Source organism: Channa argus, chromosome 5, assembly GCF_033026475.1.
Source record: "Channa argus isolate prfri chromosome 5, Channa argus male v1.0, whole genome shotgun sequence".
Classification (NCBI taxonomy): Eukaryota; Metazoa; Chordata; class Actinopteri; order Anabantiformes; family Channidae; genus Channa; species Channa argus.
Window position 1 is genome coordinate 22,657,601 of NC_090201.1, and position 18,972 is coordinate 22,676,572.

Genomic DNA, 18,972 nt, shown 5'->3' on the forward strand with positions numbered 1-18,972 from the left:
TACTTTATTGCCTTTTCCTAAAACAATTAATTCTGCTAGTTTAATGTGGGATCAAAAGATCAGACATGAGTGTAGTTTAGTAGGACAAAGATGTTTTTCGGACTTTCAGTCTATGCAGTCTAGGATCTCAATACCTCATATGGATAGTTTTAGTTTAAAGAGTTGGGCATATGTTTCCCGTATCTTGTGCTAATATCTAGTACATTTTCACCTGCTTTTTATTCACTTACCATAAGATGCTTCAGAAGACACAAAATCTATACATTCAACTTTGTTTTAAGACTAATGTCAAGTAATTAAACGTGGGTGTGTGTGTGTTTCTGTCTACTTTCAGAGAGCAGGATTCACATCATAGATACCTGTCTACTTTTTTGGGTCTTTAAAATAATAACATCCGCATTGAAACATGGGCAGCACCGGAAGAAAACATCATCGCGTCATTTCTATATCGTTTATATTGTATTTTTCTATGTTAATTTTATTACCTAGAGCTGCTGCGTTACGATGCGGTTCGTGCTTTTTACCACAAGATGTCACTAATGTACGTCCGCTCCGATGTGGATAAATTCGAATCAACAGCAGTCAATTACCCCCCACCCAGACACACACACACACACACACACACGAACACACATACACATACACATCCCCGTATTCCCCCCCCCCCCCCCCCCCCGTTCTACAAGTGAACGAAATGATCACAGTTGCTGTTTTATTTTTTGTTAGTTTGTTGGAACTATTAAGTCTTTTGACCTTGCAGGTTTTTAAAATATATAGGATGGACGATAAAAACGTTGATATTCTGACGCACATTAATGTTGGTGGTAACCTACTTTCTGTCATCACAGATTTGGAGAAGCCGCTGCGTTCATGGTCGGAGAGAAGGGAGGTGTCTAAACTGTTAACTTGGACAGAGTGTGAGGACAGATAAGGTGTAAAAAAAAATGGATCAGCTCTAAAAACTCTGAACGTTATCAGTTGCTTACGCACAGTATCCTCTGTCATAAAGGAAAATGGCTTTACGTCATCCGGTCATTACGTTGCTACATTTTTCTCATAATAGCAGCTTCTGTATCGGTTATCAATATACCAACCTGCTTTGTATTTCTTCAACCCACCACTCATCTAAGATGGTATCTTCCAGCTTCTGATTGACTGAACACACCTTATCCAGGTAATCAGCGAGTACTTGCTGACATGACTCACGTTTAGAAAATTCGATTACTTAAAAACCTTTTGTAGAATTAATGAAAGACTTTACTTCTTCTAGATATCAACTATGCTTTTTTTTTATATATATAATTTTTTTTTTATATATATATAAAAAAACACATCTCTTCCTTTTTGTGAGTCTATGAAACTGGACTTGACCACAAGCAAAAACAAAACAACAACAACAACAAGAGCAGCAGCAGCGTGTCAAAGGGAGCGAGTCGTGTCTCAGCGTCTCCCGTCTGGAGAGGTTTGACTAAAGGACGCAAAGACGGCATCAGGACATTTTGTCTCCCTCTGCAGCACAGTATGGAGGTTTTCCTGGACACCTGTGCGACTCCTACAGTCACGTACCTGCTGGCAATATGCCTGTGCTTCTTGAAGGCAGCAGGTTAGTAAACCATCAGACCTGCAGTCTGCTTCATTAGATAATATTTATCAACGTGCAGCCGCTTGAGTACCAGCAAGTCGTTGTCAGCTTCAGGGGAAAAGTAACGGTTGCTTACTTTGGTGTTGTATGCATTCAAATTCAGGAAGGCAAATAAACCACTCGGTGTAAATATACATATTTTATTTGATTTGTGAGTAGAAAAGGTCTCATCAAGGGGCGCGTTTGCAATGCCACAGTCCTTGTGTTGGATAAGGAGCAGCAGTAAATATTCTTTAGAAAAAAAACTCAGCACCTTCACGCAGGGTTATAGATTTAACATTGAATACAACTTACCTCAAAAGAAGAGATGGACTCCATAAAATGTTTTTGGATTTTTTTTTACTGTGGATTTATTAGACACAAAGCAAGGACGTCAACTGCAAACGGCACAAATGGTCAACTACTGAGTTTTTGGATTATGTACTATTGTACATTTAGAAGAGTTATTTTTTTCATTTTCTAAAACGGCCTTTAAGGGTTTTATATCTTTTATTAAAGGTTTATAAATTAATAGCATATTTTACAGATGAGCTACATGCCATTGACTGAAACTTGCCAGCATTACACTGCCGCTCCTCTGGAGCAATATAACATTTGAAGCTAAAGTCTGGATAGTTTTAAAAGTCCTTAATAATGAGTTTATAACCTTAACGTGGCCTCCATATGTCATTGCATTGATGGATTAGGCTACTCATCCTGAGGCTGAAACAATAGGAAGTTGATGATGATTTGTTGTCTTTGTTGTTTTTTTCTTACAGCTGACTGTCCAAAACCTGAGGGAAGCACAAATACTATCTTAACCGATGAAGCACTGCTCTTGAATGCATTTCCAGAGGGAACTAAAGTCAGTTTTGAGTGTGCGAATGGACATGATAAAGAAAAGGGCTCTGAGTTTATAACCTGCATTGATGGGAAGTGGTCTGAACTAGATCTCACCTGCAAAAGTGAGCACTGTCAACCTTAATGATAACTGTGACATATTTACAAAAATCCTCTTCATCTATTGAGAACAGTTATTGTGATTATAGTCCAGCAGCAATGTTCTGTTGTTTGTGTTGAAATGACAGGGAAGGACTGTGGTCAACCTGAACCTCAGCCCAATATGAGGTTTGACATCAGTGCTGGTACCTTATTTGGCGCTCAAATAAGAGCCATTTGTGATAAAGGGTGAGTATAAATGGAAGATGTGCAGTCTTCATATTCCATTAATATCTGGTTAAATTGCCTCTGAACCAGCTCCAGTGACAACACTGCTGCTGTCAACAGCTGTCTAACAGACAGTGCTGTGGGCACATAGACCTACATGACTGAAGAGAAATTAGATTTGCTGATAGAGGTGGTCTCCAAAACTCTGTCCAGAAACCTGAGTCACCTCACTTTCTGTTTGCCAGAAAGTTACCTCATGGTTTCACTCATTAGAAATTTAATGAGAGTGTTAATACGGTGGCTCTTGAATAAATGCAACATGAATTTACTGTAGTTTCAGAGTTGAAATAACTTTTATACTACATTTCAAAACCCTGGCTCCACAGTCTCCGTCCTTTAAATAAACATCTCTGCTGTATTTTCATTCCATCTTTCAACAGATATGAGATTAGAGGACCAAGCTACATGAACTGCTATAACTCAGGGTGGGGTAGAAAACCAAGGTGTGAAAGTAAGTGTGTTATATTTCTTAAAACTACAACATAAAGCAATAAAACAGCTAATGGCAGATTTCTACATTTTATTAGTACAACTTCTGTTTCTTTGTAGTTAATACATGGCTTATACAGCAACGATTGCTTGTTTTTCTGTGTCCAGATTGATTTTGTTCTTTTTCGCTCCCTATAATTTCACACAGTGGTAACGTGTGAAAAACCTACAGAAGTGATCAATGGCAGGAGCTCATGGAATTCTGAAGATGACCCACAGTACGGAGAGATAATAAACTTTTCCTGTAATGAAGGATACACCCTTGTTGGAAAATCTAGTATAGTTTGCAGTGAAACTGGTGATTATGATTCTCCGCCTCCTAAGTGTGAAGGTAAGTTGCGCTGCATCCATGTGTTTGATTTGTTATTCTACAGATCACTATATGGTGTGAAGGTGATTTTGCAGGTTGTAACACTTTTTTTACAAAGACCGTGCAAAGTGTTGAACAATACATTTTAGAATAGACAAAAAAAACTCGAACAACTTGAAATCGAGAGAAGATTATGCTCATTCATTTTTTTCCCCTCAAATTACAAACCTATTAGATGATTCTCAAGCCTCAGATGTGAGGCCCCTCACAACGATAAAGTGCATTCTAATACATGTAATAACATACAAAAAATAAGCCAGCAAAATGAAAGTTTAAATGAATAATTACTGTATCGTCTGATATTTAAAGGTTCTCCAAGTTTTATACTGTAGTTCCATATCAGATGATTCATTTTTTTAGTTCCAGTAAAGAGAGAATAGAGAACATTCATACTGAAACATACAACATTTTGTTATTCACAATTCATGTTTGGGCTCACTCCAAGTTCACATTCTGTTCATTGCCCACAACAGTTTTCCTAAATGACTGATGAGCTATTTAATTACAGTAATGTTCTTATTCATAGGTGCAACAACAGAACATACAGTTACAACCACGATGGTGATTCCTAGAGAAACTCCAGTACAAGGTAAATATTTTTTCAGGAATCCTGAAGAATTTAGAGATAATAAAATATGTACATTGAAGAGTGTATATTCAATATTTGTACTGTTTCATTCTCTACACGGGATCCAGTTTACAGAGACATATTGACAACAGTGATTATTTTCTATATTACAGAAACATCGACTTCTTCAGAATTATCAGCCACACCCACAACTCCAACTGTCTCACGTTTATCTCAAGGTACAGAAAAATGTCCAAACAAGCTCATGAACCTGTAATTAGGCTGCAAACCTTTCAGCCACAGGACTTTGTGGCATGTGTGGGATTCGGTGGAAAGAAAAAGTAATGGCACTGTTTGCAATATCCTGGTTTTCTGCATAAAATGCTAATGAAATGTGACCTGATCTTCACCAGAATCACAAATATCAATAAGCACATTTCTAAGCTGATGAAACACAAACAGTCATGATCTTTCCTGTGTTTAACACACCCATTAAACATAGAAAGTGGTTGTGGTAAAAGTGATGGCAACATTGTTTTAATACCCGTTTGAATCACGTTTGGCTGTATCCGATTAGACTTGTGCAATGGAGTTCAGGAGGAGTTTGGGACCATTGTTCCTTACAGAATGTTTTGCTGCCATGGACAGCATGTCTGTTCAGTGTTTTGCAGACAGCTGACTCATTAAGAAAGAAGTTTACCAACTCTAACGAAACCTTCAAGTCTAAAGCTGTTTCCCTTGGCTTCCTTTTTTTTTACCTCACTCTTCATTCTGCATTGTAACTTTGAAAAGATCTTGGATGTGTTCCCGCTATTGAGAGTAACCACGGCACCAAATCCTCTCCATTTAGAGCCCACAAGTCTAACTGTGGCCTGATGAACATCTAAGGTCTTTAAGTACACTCTGCAACCCCGTCCAGCTACATTCAAATCCACATCTTTTGCTCGTAGGCATAGCCCACATCCGCTGACGTGGCTTGTGAATAGCAAAGTGACACAGAGTGTTTTTCTTAGTCCAGGTTGTTCTAAACCTCACCCCAGTTCTCGTTGCATTGACTAGACTCCAGGTTTGCAACACCTGACTCCAGTTGATGTGAGGTGACATCAGAATTTATTATTTATTTTTCCTGTGTTTTAATGGGTGTGTTCAATAAAGACCTACTGTGTTGATATTTGTGACTTTGGTAAAGATCAAATCACACTTCATGAAGGCAGAAATTCTAAACCTCCAAACAGCGCAATCTTCACTTCATTGATAGATAGAATCCTTGAAAATGTTTAACCCACATTTTGTCTTTGGGATAAAACGTCGATAAATGACTGAACTATTTAATTACAGTAGTTTTCTTATTCATAGGTGCAACAACAGAACATATATCTACAAGCACAATGGTGACTTCTTCAAACCCAGCAACTACAGTACAGCGTAAATACAATCAACAATTTAGTTCGCAATATTTTATCCTGAAGTATTGAACTGATTGAAACTGACGCATGAGTGTGTGTGTTTAATATTTTTATGGTTTCATTCTCTAAATGGGATATAGCTTAAGGAGACATGTCGACATCAGTTATTGTTCTCTATGTCACAGAAATATTGACCCCTTCAGAATCATCAGGCACACCCACAACTCACGAAGATAAAACTATCACAACACCACCTGTCTCAACTTCATCTCAAGGTACTTAAAAATGTCCAAAAAGCTCATGAACTTGTACGTATGCTGAAAACCTTTCAGCCACAGTATTTGGCAGCATGAATGGTGATGTGCATGCTGCATGTATCTCGGAAATCACTTCTCAGCTTAATGAGTCACTTTTATCACATCACACAAACGTCAGATCTCGTCTATATCCAGTAACAAAGACGTCCACTGAAATTGATTTGTTAGTCAAAAATTAAATTAATGCTTGTTAAATGGTTGCTGTAGCAAAATCATTTCTCAGTCAGGGAGGTGGCAAAGAAACTGATGGTCACTCTGAAAGAGCTCCAGGTTTTTTCTGTGGAGAGAGGAGAACCTTCCAGAAGAACAAGCTTCTCTGCAACACTCCACCTATCAGGCCTGAATGGTAGAGTGGCAAGACGGAAACCACTCGTCAGTAAAAGGTACATGACAGCCCGCCTGGAGTTTTCCAGGAGGCACCTGAAGGTCTTGGTCCATGAGAAACAAAATTCTCTGGTCTCATGAAACAAAGATTGAACTCTTTGGCCTGAATGCCAAGTGTCCTGTCTGGAGGAAACCAGGCACCAATACCATCCCTACAGTAAAGCACAGTGGTGGCAGCATCATGCTGTGGGGATGTTTTTCAGAGGCAGCAACTGGGAGACTAGTCAGGATTGAGGGAAAGACAAATGCAGCAATGTACAGAGACATCCGTGATTAAAAACCTGTTCCATAGCACTGTGGAGCTCAGACTGGGGCCACGGTTCATCTTTCAACAGGACAACAACCCTAAGCACACAGCCAAGATTACAAAGGAGAGACTACGGGACAACTCTGTGAATGTCCTTGAGTGGCCCAGCCAGAGCCCAGACTTGAACCACAGTAGACCATTTTTAAAAAAAAAACTCGAACAACTTGAAAACGATAGAGGATTATGCTCATTAATTTTTTTCTAACATTACAAACCTACTAGATGATTCTCAAGTCTCAGATGTGAGGCCTCTAAATGCCCCTCACAACGATAAAGTGCATTCTAATCATGTAATAACATACAAAAAATAAGCCAGGAAAATGAAAGTTTAAATGAATTACTGTATCGACTGATATTTAAAGGTTCTGCAAGTTTTATACTGTAGTTTCATATCAGATGATGCAATGTAATATCTATGAGTTTAAACATTCAAAATCACAAGCTTGATCTTTTTTTTTTGTTTTTTTTTTTTTAGTTCCCAAATGCCAGTAAAGAATAGAGAACATTCATACTGAAACATACAACATTTTGTTATTCACAATTCATGTCTGGGCTCACTCCAAGTTCACATTCTGTTCATTGCCCACAACAGTTTTCCTAAATGACTGATGAGCTATTTAATTACAGTAATGTTCTTATTCATAGGTGCAACAACAGAACATACAGTTACAACCACGATGGTGACTCCTACAGAAACTCCAGTACAAGGTAAATATTTTTTCACGGCACAGATTGTCGCATTGACTGGACTCCAGGTTTGCAACACCTGACTCCAGTTGATGTGAGGTGACATCAGAAGTTATTTCTTTTTCCTGTGTTTTAAAGGGTGTGTTCAATAAAAACCTAATGTAAATGTAATACTGTGTTGATATTTGTGACTTTGGTAAAGATCAGATCACACTTCATGAAGGCAGAAATTCTAAACCTCCAAACAGCGCAATCTTCACTTCATTGATAGATAGAATCCTTGAAAATGTTTAACCCACATTTTGTCTTTGGGATAAAACGTGAATAAATGGCTTAATTATACAGTAGTTTTCTTATTCATAGGTGCAACAACAGAACATATATCTACAAGCACAATGGTGACTTCTTCAAACCCAGCAACTACAGTACAGCGTAAATACAATCAACAATTTAGTTCACAATATTTTATCCTGAAGTATTGAACTGATTGAAACTGATGCATGTTGATGAGTGTGTCTGTATATTGTAATATTTTTACGGTTTCATTCTCTAAATGGGATATAGCTTAAGGAGACATATTGACATCAGTTATTGTTTTTTATGTCACAGAAATATTGACCCCTTCAGAATCATCACGCACACCCACAACTCACGAAGAAAAAAACTATCACAACACCAACTGTCAATCATTTCTCAGCTTAATAAGTCACTTTTATCAGATCCCACAAACGTCAGATTTCGTCTATATCCAGTAACAAAGACGTCCACTGAAATTGATTTGTTAGTCAAAAATTAGATTTAATGCTTGTTAAATGGTTGCTGTAGCAAAGTTATTGAGTGGAATAATCTAATAAAATATTTAATTACAAGAATCTGTGTTGACATTAGTTAAAAAAACATCAAGAAAAAAATACTGATTTCTAACTAACATTTATGACGGCATATAAATCTTTGCAAATTTATTTAAAAACAAAACAAACAAAAAAAATCAAAGGTACGTAAGTATTCACAGCCTTTGACTTTTACAATCGAAATTATGCTCTGGAGCATCCTGTTTCCACTGATCATTGTTGAGATGTTTCTACAACTCGATTGGAGTCCACCTGTGGGAAATTCAGTTAATTGGACATTATCTGTCTATAGAAGGTCCCACAGTTAACAGTGCATGTCAAAGCACAAACCAAGCCATGAAGCTTAAGGAATTGTCTGTAGACCTCTGAGACTGGATTGTATGGAGGCACAAATCTGGGGAAGGGTACAGAAAAATGTCGGCAGCATTGTAGGTCGCAATGAGCACAGTGGCCTCCATCATCTGTAAATGGAAGAAGTTTGGAACCACCAGGACTCTTCCTACAGTGGGCTGCCCAGTAGCCTCAAGAGAGAAGGGCCTTAGTCAGGGAGGTGGCAAAGAAACTGATGGTCACTCTGAAAGAGCTCCAGGGCTTTTCTGTGGAGAGAGGAGAACCTTCAAGAAGAACAAGCACCTCTGCAACACTCCACCTATCAGGCCTGAATGTGTTTGGGAATAGAGTAAATTTAGTCATATGGTTAGATAATTAGCAAACAGTCAACCAAGATGGGCTATTGAAGAGGTCACAAAGAGGACAAGAGGTCGTGTTTGGAGGAATGTTTGAGATCACAGCAGGCACTTTGTTGTTACAAGGCCCAAAGCAATGTAGCAGATATTGTGTCCTGGGGTCACAAGATCTAAAAGAGGGTACAAAAAAGGGTTTTATTTACTTCACAACTGATATCTTCAGATTACCTAGAAAGGGACAAGAGTGATGACTGTCAACTGCATACTTCTTCATTCATGGTTCGTTCTTCATTCGTGGTTCCTTTCTTGGGTTTAAGTATAAATAGAAGGGGTTTGAGAGACAGAAGTCAGAAGAAGACACCAACATCCATGTGTTCTTCTCCATGCCGGCATGTATTAAACTGAGATGGTTCATCACGCTGATTTCTGTCTACAATTCTTCCAAGAGGGAAAATTTCTATCACAAATGGTATAGTGGCAAGAGGGAAACCACTCCTCAGTAAAAGGTACATGACAGCCCGCCTGGAGTTTTCCAAGAGGCACCTGAAGGTCTCGGTCCATGAGAAACAAAATTCTCTGGTCTCATGAAACAAAGATTGAACTCTTTGGCCTGAATGCCAAGCGTCATGTCTGGAGGAAACCAGGCACCAATACCATCCCTACAGTAAAGCACAGTGGTGGCAGCATCATGCTGTGGGGATGTTTTTCGGAGGCAGCAACTGGGAGATTAGTTAGGATTGAGGGAAAGACAAATGCAGCAATCTACAGAGACATCCCTGATTAAAAAACCTGTTCCAGAGCACTGTGGAGCTCAGACTGGGGCGACGGTTCATCTTTCAACAGGACAACAACCCTAAGCACACATCCAAGATTACAAAGGAGAGACTACGGAACAACTCTGTGAATGTCCTTGAGTGGCGCAGCCAGAGCCCAGACTTGAACCAGAGTAAACACCTTTTTAGAGATCTGAAAATTTCTGTGCAACAACGCTCCCCATCCAACCTGATGGAGCATGAGACGTAGTGAAGAAGAACCTGAGAAACTGCCCAAAAATACATGTGCCAAGCTTGTAGCATCGTAGTCAAAAAGACTTGAGGCTGTAATTGGTACTAAAGGTGCTTCAAAAAAGTTTTAAGCAAAGGCAGTGGATACATGTGATTTCATTTTTTTTCCATTCCTTTTTTTGAAAATACATTTGCGAAGACTTCTTTCGCTTTGTCATAATGGGGTATTGTTTGTAGAATTTTGAGGAAATTAATCAATTTAATCCATTTTGAAATAAGGCTGTAACAAAAGTTAAGTGCTGGGAATACTCTCTGGATCCACTGTATGTACTCATTTTCACATTCTCTATTATTCAATTTCATTTGAGTAATTTTTTATTTTTAGGTGAAACAACACAAAATATAATTACAACCACAATGGTAACACATTCAACCCCAACAACCCCAACAATCCCAGCACAAGGCATGCTTGGCAAACTCGACAAAATGTTTCCATAATACGTGAAATTTAATTCAGGCATATTGACATCACTGATTATTTTCTATATCACAGAAACCTCAACCTCTTCGGATTCATCAGCCACAGCCACAACACCAACTGTCTCATCTTCATCTCAAGGTATAGAAAAATGTCCAAACAAGCTTCGGAAACCTGTAATTAGGCTGAAAACCTTTTTACAAGGAAAAGTAATGGCACTGTTTTCAATTTTCTGCATACATTAATCATGAAATGTGATCCGATCTTCAGCAAGGTCTCATATATCAACAAACAACATTTCTAAGCTGATAAAATACAAACAGTCATGATATTTTAATGTGATTAACACTTCCATAAAACATAGAAAGTGGTGGTGTAAAAAGTGATGGTAACATTCTTTTAATACCTAATTAAACCACCTTTGGCAGCAATAATGCACATTCTTCCTGTAGCTGTGGATTAGACCTGTGCAAAGTGGGAATTCAGGAATTTTCCTGCAAGAAAAGGTGGGAGTTTGAATCAATAGGATGTTGATGTTTTTTTCTTTTTTTCTTACAGCTGCGTGTCCAAAACCTGTGGGAAGCAATAATACTGTGTTAACCAATGAAGCACTTCTACTAAATGACTATCCAGACAGAATTAATGTCACTTTTGAGTGTGTGAATGGATATGTTAAAGAAAAGGGCTCTGAGTTTATAACCTGCATTGATGGGAAGTGGTCTGAACCAGATCTCACCTGCAAAAGTGAGCACTGTCAACCTTAATGATAACTGTGACACATTTACAAAAATCATCTTCATCTATTGCGAACAGTTACTGCGATTATAGTCCAGCAGCAATGTTCTGTTGTTTGTGTTGAAATGACAGGGAAGGACTGTGGTCAACCTGAACCTCAGCCCAATATGAGGTTTGACATCAGTGCTGGTACCTTATTTGGCGATGTCATCGAAGCCATTTGTGATAAAGGGTGAGTATAAATGTAAGATGTGCAGTCTTCATATTCCATTAATATCTGGTTAAATTGCCTCTGAACCAGCTCCAGTGACAACACTGCTGCTGTCAACAGCTGTCTAACAGACAGTGCTGTGTGCACATAGACCTACATGACTGAAGAGAAATTAGATTTGCTGATAGAGGTGGTCTCCAAAACTCAGTCCAGAAACCTGAGTCACCTCACTTTCTGTTTGCCAGAAAGTTACCTCATGATTTCACTCATTAGAAATTGAACTCTCTTGTCTCCAGCATTGAGAGTGTTAATACGGTGGCTCTTGACTAAATGCAACATGAATTTACTGTAGTTTCAGAGTTGAAATAACTTTTCTGCTACATTCCAAAACCCTGGCTCCACAGTCCTTTAAATAAACAGCTCTGATTTATTTTCATTCCTTCTTTCAACAGATATGAGATTAGAGGACCAAGCTACATGACCTGCTATGACTCAGGGTGGAGTAGAAAACCAAGGTGTGAAAGTAAGTGTATCTTATTTTGTAATTCTTGAAACTCCAACATGAAGCAATAAAACAGCTAATGGCAGATTTCTACATTTTATTAGTACAACTTCTGTTTCATTGTAGTTAATACATGGCTTATACAGCAACGATTGCTTATTTTTCTCTGTGTCCAGATTGATTTTGTTCTTTTTCGCTCCCTATAATTTCACACAGTGGTAACGTGTGAAAAACCTACAGAAGTGATCAATGGCAGGAGCTCATGGAATTCTGAAGATGACCCAAAGTACGGAGAGATAATAAACTTTTCCTGTAATGAAGGATACACCCTTGTTGGAAAAGCTACTATAGTTTGCAGTAAAACCGGTGAATATGATTCTCCGCCTCCTAAGTGTGAAGGTAAGTTGCGCTGCATCCATGTGTTTGACTTGTTATTCTACAGATCACTGGTTATACTGATGAGAGTCAGGAGGACAAACATTAAGCATATTGTATTGTGAGCTTAGTGTTGTGAAGGTGATTTTGTGCAGACTGTGCACCATTTTAAAACCAAACTTACTGGAGATTGGTTTTCACTTTTTCTCCAAGTTAAAGTCCAAATTAAGTCTGTTCAAATTCTCCACCACTGTTTTCATAAGTGATTGATGAACTTCTTCACTTTATGGTAAAGAATCCTTGAAAAGCATTGAATCCACTCTCTGTCTTTGGTCTGTTACTGTAGCAGTTGTTTCACTTGGCTCAGTGGAAGGAAGGCCTCCACTGTGGATGGAAACGTTAGGTCTGGTTTAGCTCTTCCGGTTAACAAAGACTGAAAATTATTTGTTAGTCAAAAACTAAATTTAATTCTTTCAAAAAGGTTCCTGTAGCAAAGTTATTGAGTGGAGTGAAATATTTTATTAAGTGATAAGATAGAAGATGAAAGACAGTACATCAAGAAGGAAAATACTAACGTATAAATAACATTCACCACAGCACATTCTTGTATAAAGCAATATGTACTCGTGTATCATTTTCATGTTCGCCATCACTAAATGACTGAACTATTTCATTTCAGTAGGGCTCTTATTCATACGTGCAACAACAGAAGATATATTTACAACCACAATGGTAACACATTCAACCCCAGCAACTCCACTACAAGGTAAATAATTTTTACAAACAAGACTCAGCCATTTATTTCACACTATCTTTATCCTGAAGAGATAATAATAATAGATGAATTGATGTTGATGAATATATATATTGAAAATTCTTAATGTGTTTCATTCACTACATGGGATCCATTTTAATCATCTACTTTATTTATATGTATTTGTATTTTTTGTATTTTCAAATGATTTGTTCGTCAAAATCTACGTTTAACGATTTGAACAGGGTAATTGTGCGGGGATTTTATTATAATACGTTACGATATCGATTATATAACATACTAGCATAACTTGTATAATATTACTTTTCATTTTACTATGTGTCTGATTGACTAAGAGAATAGACCTTATTATCAACATGTACACATGTACCCAAACAATAACACAAACCGTATACCAAATAATTTAAACAGCTTTATGGCCTTATGAGATGCTCAGTTTGTAACAGGCCATCTTCTGGTTGTTGCTGATGTGTTTGATATGACCTGAATTAGCCCTGTTGTCCATAGTGGTTTAAGTAGTTCTTCGTACTAATAACACTGTTCTACATTCGCAGACAAGCTTGAGGAGGCTCCAGATATTAATACGGATATTGGTAAGTTGGAGTTGAGCTCCAGTCCTATTAACATGAAACTTGGATGATAATTTATTGAAGCTTTCATTTAAAATGTGTCTTTCAGGAAATAAACTTGTGATAGTCTGTGCCATATGGAGTTTATCAGGTAATTGATGTGATAAGTGATTGACTTTAGAAATTAACTGAAACTTTAATTAGAAAAGCAAAATACACTGAAAACCTTTCCCCTCCATTTTCCCTACAGTTTCATGTGTAATAGTGGCCTTTTTACTGAGGGTTCTTCTGATTAGAAAAGGGTGAGCTCAAACATTTTCATCACAATTTCCTAATGTGTGACTCATACTTAAATATATTTTTTATACTGCTGCTTTTTCTTGTGCTTTCTGCTGTTTTCAATTTTTTTATATTTACATTGTTTGTACCCTCAGACATTAAGCACAGTACAGCATATTGTGATGTAACAGGAAGTCGTTTGTAGCAACAGTTTAAATTTCTCCACTGCTGTTTAGTTTTTAAATAAGGAGGGAAATACAGTAGATATATTTCCTAATATGATATAAAAATAACATAATTCAACAATTTTAATACAAATTTTTTATTTGATGAGACCATGACACATAGGACACCAGAGAAGACCTGAAGATGGATGGAAATTTTAGGCTAGAAATTTTAGATTGCCTGGTTCACTTTGCCATAAAAACATCAAAATAGTTAAAAAAACATTTAAGTAAGCCGTCTTATGTGTTCTCTATACTTTTTTTTTTTTTTTTCTCTCAGTGGCAGCTCTGCAAATGAAAACCTGCCTCTCTGATAAGGAGCACCTGCTACTCAGAAACCATGTGCCAATGTGCTGCAGCAGCCAATGGGGATTATTGTAATATTAATATTATTTTATACATATTGTTCATTCCTAACCCTTCATGCTCTGGATAGTTTCTCTCCCCCGTCTTCCCTGTCAATATCTTATTGTTTCAAACTCGCCATTGCCGCCTCTCGCCCAGTGACAGCTGAGAGGCTCCAGCTCCTGCTACTCCAAACAGGATAAGCGGTTAGAGATATTGGACAGATGGATGAATTGGTTAGTTTGTTGTTGTTGTTGTATTATGGCAGCTTATTATTAGTCATATCACTGGAAGACATAATAGCAGCTCCAGTAATTTACCATTTTTAAGTTTCAGTCCCAAAACATCATAAACAAGAAATGTGTCTGACATGTAGCAACTCTAAATGTATGAAATCCCATGTTATATCTGTGTTCTGCCGAGTGAGAAATTGTTTCAGTTTCATGAGACACGTGCAAAGTTGAGGTGTTTTTAATAGTGGCATATCTTAAGACCATCTGAAACAGTCTGTACGGCAAATTCTTATTAATTAGTTTTACTTAAAAAAGCATCCAAAGCCATTCACTTGGAAAAACCAAATAAATTGGAATAGGAAGTGTAATTCTACTTACAAATGCTTATAAGGTTCAGCACACTCACAATTTAGTTAGTGTACAGTACTGAGAAATGTACTTTAGGTGTTCTCATAACTCAGTATGGAGTACTGAGAATTATTTCAATCAACAAAATCATGTTAAGATGAAGAACAGCACACTTATTTAAGTTGGACCAACTAATGTGACTTGTCCTTCAACTTTCAATGTCTGACTTGTTTACTTGTTAAAACTATGCAAACTGATTGTGAAACAGATCAAGTACTGGTTATTTCTGTAACTTTAGTATTCCAAACATCTGTCATAAATTACTTTCTTCAGTTATGGTTTGTTAACCCCCCTATTTTATTAAGGGGTAATACTATTGCAACAGTACTAGACTATGTCATAATACTACATTATTATACTGTTTACTACTAAGGTGCCTGGTCTTTAACTGAAGTTTGTCACAGGTTGAGTGTCCCCTTAAAATCTTCTCCCAGTTAGCTCAGACATTGATTTCGTTAACTGTTATAAGTATCTGGGCATCTGGCTTAATAGCACGTTTTCATTTGAAACCCACATAAATGTTCTGCTTACAAAGCTGTAATCAAGAATAGGCTTTCTTTTACGTAATAAATGTTCATCTACTCACTCTGCAAAACATCTTCTGGTTAAACTGACATTTCTCCCTATTTTAGACTATGGTGATGTTGTTTATAAGCCAGCCTCAAAAACCCTCCTAGATATGCTCAAACTTTCTTTACCATTCTGCCATCCGCTTGGTATCAGGGGCCCCGTTTAATAGTCACCACTGCAGCCTGTATTCATTAGTGAATTGACCTTCACTTCACTCCTGGTTTCTGCTCATTTATAAAACCCTCATTGGGGAAAACCCCTTCATACTTACGCCCACTTCTCAATAATCATAAAGCATAGTCTTTGTTCCAGTAGCTTAATTAACCTCCATATTCCTTTGGTCGCACCTACTTTCAGTTTTCTGCAGCACATGACTGGAATGTTCTGCAACAAACTCTAAAGCTTCAGGTCTTGTATCCCACTCTTCTCCTTTTAGAATATATTGCAATCAATACTCCAAGATCGTTGCACTTGTTTTTAACTATCCACTTTTAAGGTATTTCACTGCATATATACTGCACTGTCATGATGAATGTTTGTTTGAATTAGTTTGATTTGTTCATATGTTTGTTTTAAATCACTGTTTTGTATCTGTCCTTCATACTGCCTCTCAATTAACTCACCTGGTTAAACAAATAAATAAATCAAATTAAAGTTCCACCATATTGTGAAATGTTCTTCACAATGTTCTGCATTAATGTGAAATATTTTTTTTACTGCACTGTTTATAAATTGCACCAGGCTGCCTTGACCCCATTAATACCTGCACATGACCCTTTTAATACTTGCCTTCATTTTTCCAGCAGACTAAGGACCTTTTGTGAATTGCTTCCTCCCACTGGTGTAGTATTGTCAGTGCCTCATTTGTTGCTACTGTACTTCATTGTTTTAAGTCAGCTTAACTCGTGTTTGGCCAGCAATTAACTCTAATTTGATGAAAACTAGTATGAAGTGCATATTGTTAATAACTTATTAAAGTTAATTACAAATTTTAAGTTTCGATTGCTATTGGATTTTACATGTGTTTTCAGTGGCACCACTAAATAATTAAGTATTTAAAATGAAGTGTTCCTTCTTTGTAAGATGACAGGTTGCTTTTTTGATTTTTCTCAGGAGGTGTTTGTTGTCTGAGCTGCTCATTCTCCTGCTTTAATAAAGCCGTTCTGTGTTTTCCTTCCGGGATGTTTCCTGTGTGACTGAAAGTTTTGGGCAACTCAAAGAAAAAACATTTCCCCTTCACTGAAACAGGATAAACATATGTTGATATGGATAAATAAACTGGCAATGAGTACACGGTGATGTTAGACCAGGAGTACTCGTGGAAACCAGACGGCTCAGCTGTAATGATGGGCTGAGGGAGATCCCTGTCCTACTCCTCAGTTCCTCATGAGAGTGCAAAATTATTTTCACAATGCAGTGAAATTAATGTCTGTTAGAAGGCTTGGGGAGGTGTATGTTTCAACAGTGATGTCAAGTAAATAAGTGACCTTGTGTGCCTGTGTGTTTCTGTTTAATTTCACTAGGCAAAACTCCTGTGACAGTGTTGATTTTTTCATGTATGTCTTGAATCATGGAGAGCACCAGACTAAATCATCCATTCATCATAATTACATCATTATATATTATTTTCATCATGATGGTCCTAGTACTACTTTCCTTACTTTCATCATATTGCAGTTTATTTCTTCGCCACAAGATGGCATTGACTTAAAGTTATATAAGTACCTCAGTTGTGATGTGGATAAAAAGAATTTGGCAACTAAGTAATCTTTCCACCATTATGGTTTGTTTTCTGGTTTAGCACTAAGGTCAGTTTTGATTTTCATTATGGGAACATTCAAAGTGGAGCTTGTTCTTGTGGCAGCAGGGAATGAATACATATGATTTTCTTTTCGTACTTGACATTTTGTAAAATGTAAATATCCTGGAGGAAAACAACTTAGTTAGCATTGCCAAAGAAACACAGTGGGTGAGGTGTAAAAGATTTGACTGTAACTTTTAACCACACAATCATGCACACAAAAAGGCGAGTGAATTACACAGCAGTGGACCGATGTAAGCGTTTGGGTGTCAACCTATTTTTCTCATTATCAGAGATGATGAGTAGCAGGTGCATTGTTCTAACTAGGCTGGTGCTTGTGTGTTCACTTGGAAAGATTGTGAGAACAGAGTAAACATAAAGAGGGTCTAGATCTGCTTTAAAATGCTCTCAATGTCTTAAGTTGCTCAGCAAACTCACAATACTCTCTTTTGTTACCTTTTTGAACGCCATACAAGGACATGCTTGTACTTGTCACATTTTATTGGCTTTACATCATTTTCAGTATGCTTTTGCAAGTTCCACCCAACTACTCCCAATCTAGTGAGATTTCAATCTTTATTTTTTATTCAATCATGGCACATGCAATATTCATGATTTTAGTTTTTCTTCACTGGATTAAAACATTCCCTAAAGAGAACAGATACAGGCCAGTAAGCTTTGATAACTCTAATTTCAGGTTTCTATGTACAACAATGTTTCAGTGGGTTTCTTAGGCAACTCTGGGTGGAGGATGGCGACGGCTCCTATCAACAATCTTAAGTAGGTGGGAAAAAAAGTTTTGCAGTGAACTTCAGGGAATTTTCCCAGTGTGTGTCTATGTGAGTTACGCAATGAAGCAAACTTGCAACTGTTACAATGAGGAATGTGTCCATGGCAACCAGCCAAATTGTAAATAGATTAATTGACATCAATGTGCTATATTAGTGTTGTTATTATTATAGCTGCTGTAGCTGTTGGTGTTAGTTATATCTAAGGACAGATGTATTAAGATTATTTTGTGATGTATCATCTTTCTGTACGTGATTAATCTTAAAGAGGTTTCCCATTTCTGAGGACTTCTCAGGAAAGGGATTATCCCTCTTTTTCCAGTATACACCCAAACTGTTTCCAATTACATTATTCGTTTCTTTTCTTTTTTTCCCCCCTTGGGCCATTCAACGTTTCCGACGATTTCTCCCCTTCTTACATGAGGTGGGACTGTTTGTTTTGACTAGGTAACTAACTGTGTGTTAATTATGCTCGTTAAAACAAAATCCAGACCTTCTAACACTTTCACTCGGTGCCTTTTTTCATCTACTATTCATCAATTGCAACAAGACGCTTCCTGTACTTTTCAAAATACGACACTTGTTTTTGTAAGTGTATCCCAATGACCTTAACGAATAATAAATAATGTGCTTTTAGATGTTTTTACTTAAAAATAAAATTTGCAACTAAATGTATTTGTTCATGTTTATCAACTATCACCGAGATTATGACTGGCTGTTAAGACCAGTTATTAGGGGACAATAGCTGTGCTTTTATTTTGA

At 37.3% G+C, this 18,972-nt stretch overlaps 1 protein-coding gene across 14 annotated transcripts in view; it reads left to right on the forward strand.

Moving 5' to 3' along the window:
* The first annotated feature begins 1,003 nt into the window (after positions 1–1,003).
* The window catches only part of im:7151449 (sushi, von Willebrand factor type A, EGF and pentraxin domain-containing protein 1), a 34,339-nt gene continuing 16,370 nt past the window's right edge, over positions 1,004–18,972 (forward strand). Inside the window, exons 1-17 of one of the 14 annotated variants that reach the window (XM_067504517.1) lie at positions 1,004–1,174; positions 1,271–1,603; positions 2,401–2,586; positions 2,710–2,809; positions 3,229–3,299; positions 3,486–3,668; positions 4,234–4,296; positions 4,449–4,514; positions 5,632–5,700; positions 5,867–5,956; positions 7,335–7,397; positions 7,740–7,808; positions 10,471–10,536; positions 10,954–11,139; positions 11,263–11,362; positions 11,794–11,864; positions 12,060–12,242. In XM_067504517.1, coding sequence (XP_067360618.1) covers positions 1,522–1,603; positions 2,401–2,586; positions 2,710–2,809; positions 3,229–3,299; positions 3,486–3,668; positions 4,234–4,296; positions 4,449–4,514; positions 5,632–5,700; positions 5,867–5,956; positions 7,335–7,397; positions 7,740–7,808; positions 10,471–10,536; positions 10,954–11,139; positions 11,263–11,362; positions 11,794–11,864; positions 12,060–12,242 — 1,648 coding nt within the window. In that variant the 5' untranslated portion in view covers positions 1,004–1,174; positions 1,271–1,521. Of the gene's footprint in view, positions 1,175–1,270; positions 1,604–1,788; positions 2,038–2,400; positions 2,587–2,709; positions 2,810–3,228; positions 3,300–3,485; positions 3,669–4,233; positions 4,297–4,448; positions 4,515–5,631; positions 5,701–5,866; positions 5,957–7,334; positions 7,398–7,739; positions 7,809–10,470; positions 10,537–10,953; positions 11,140–11,262; positions 11,363–11,793; positions 11,865–12,059; positions 12,243–18,972 lie in introns of those variants that run through there. The other 13 variants (XM_067504518.1, XM_067504531.1, XM_067504527.1 and 10 more) reach the window with 13 other exon arrangements.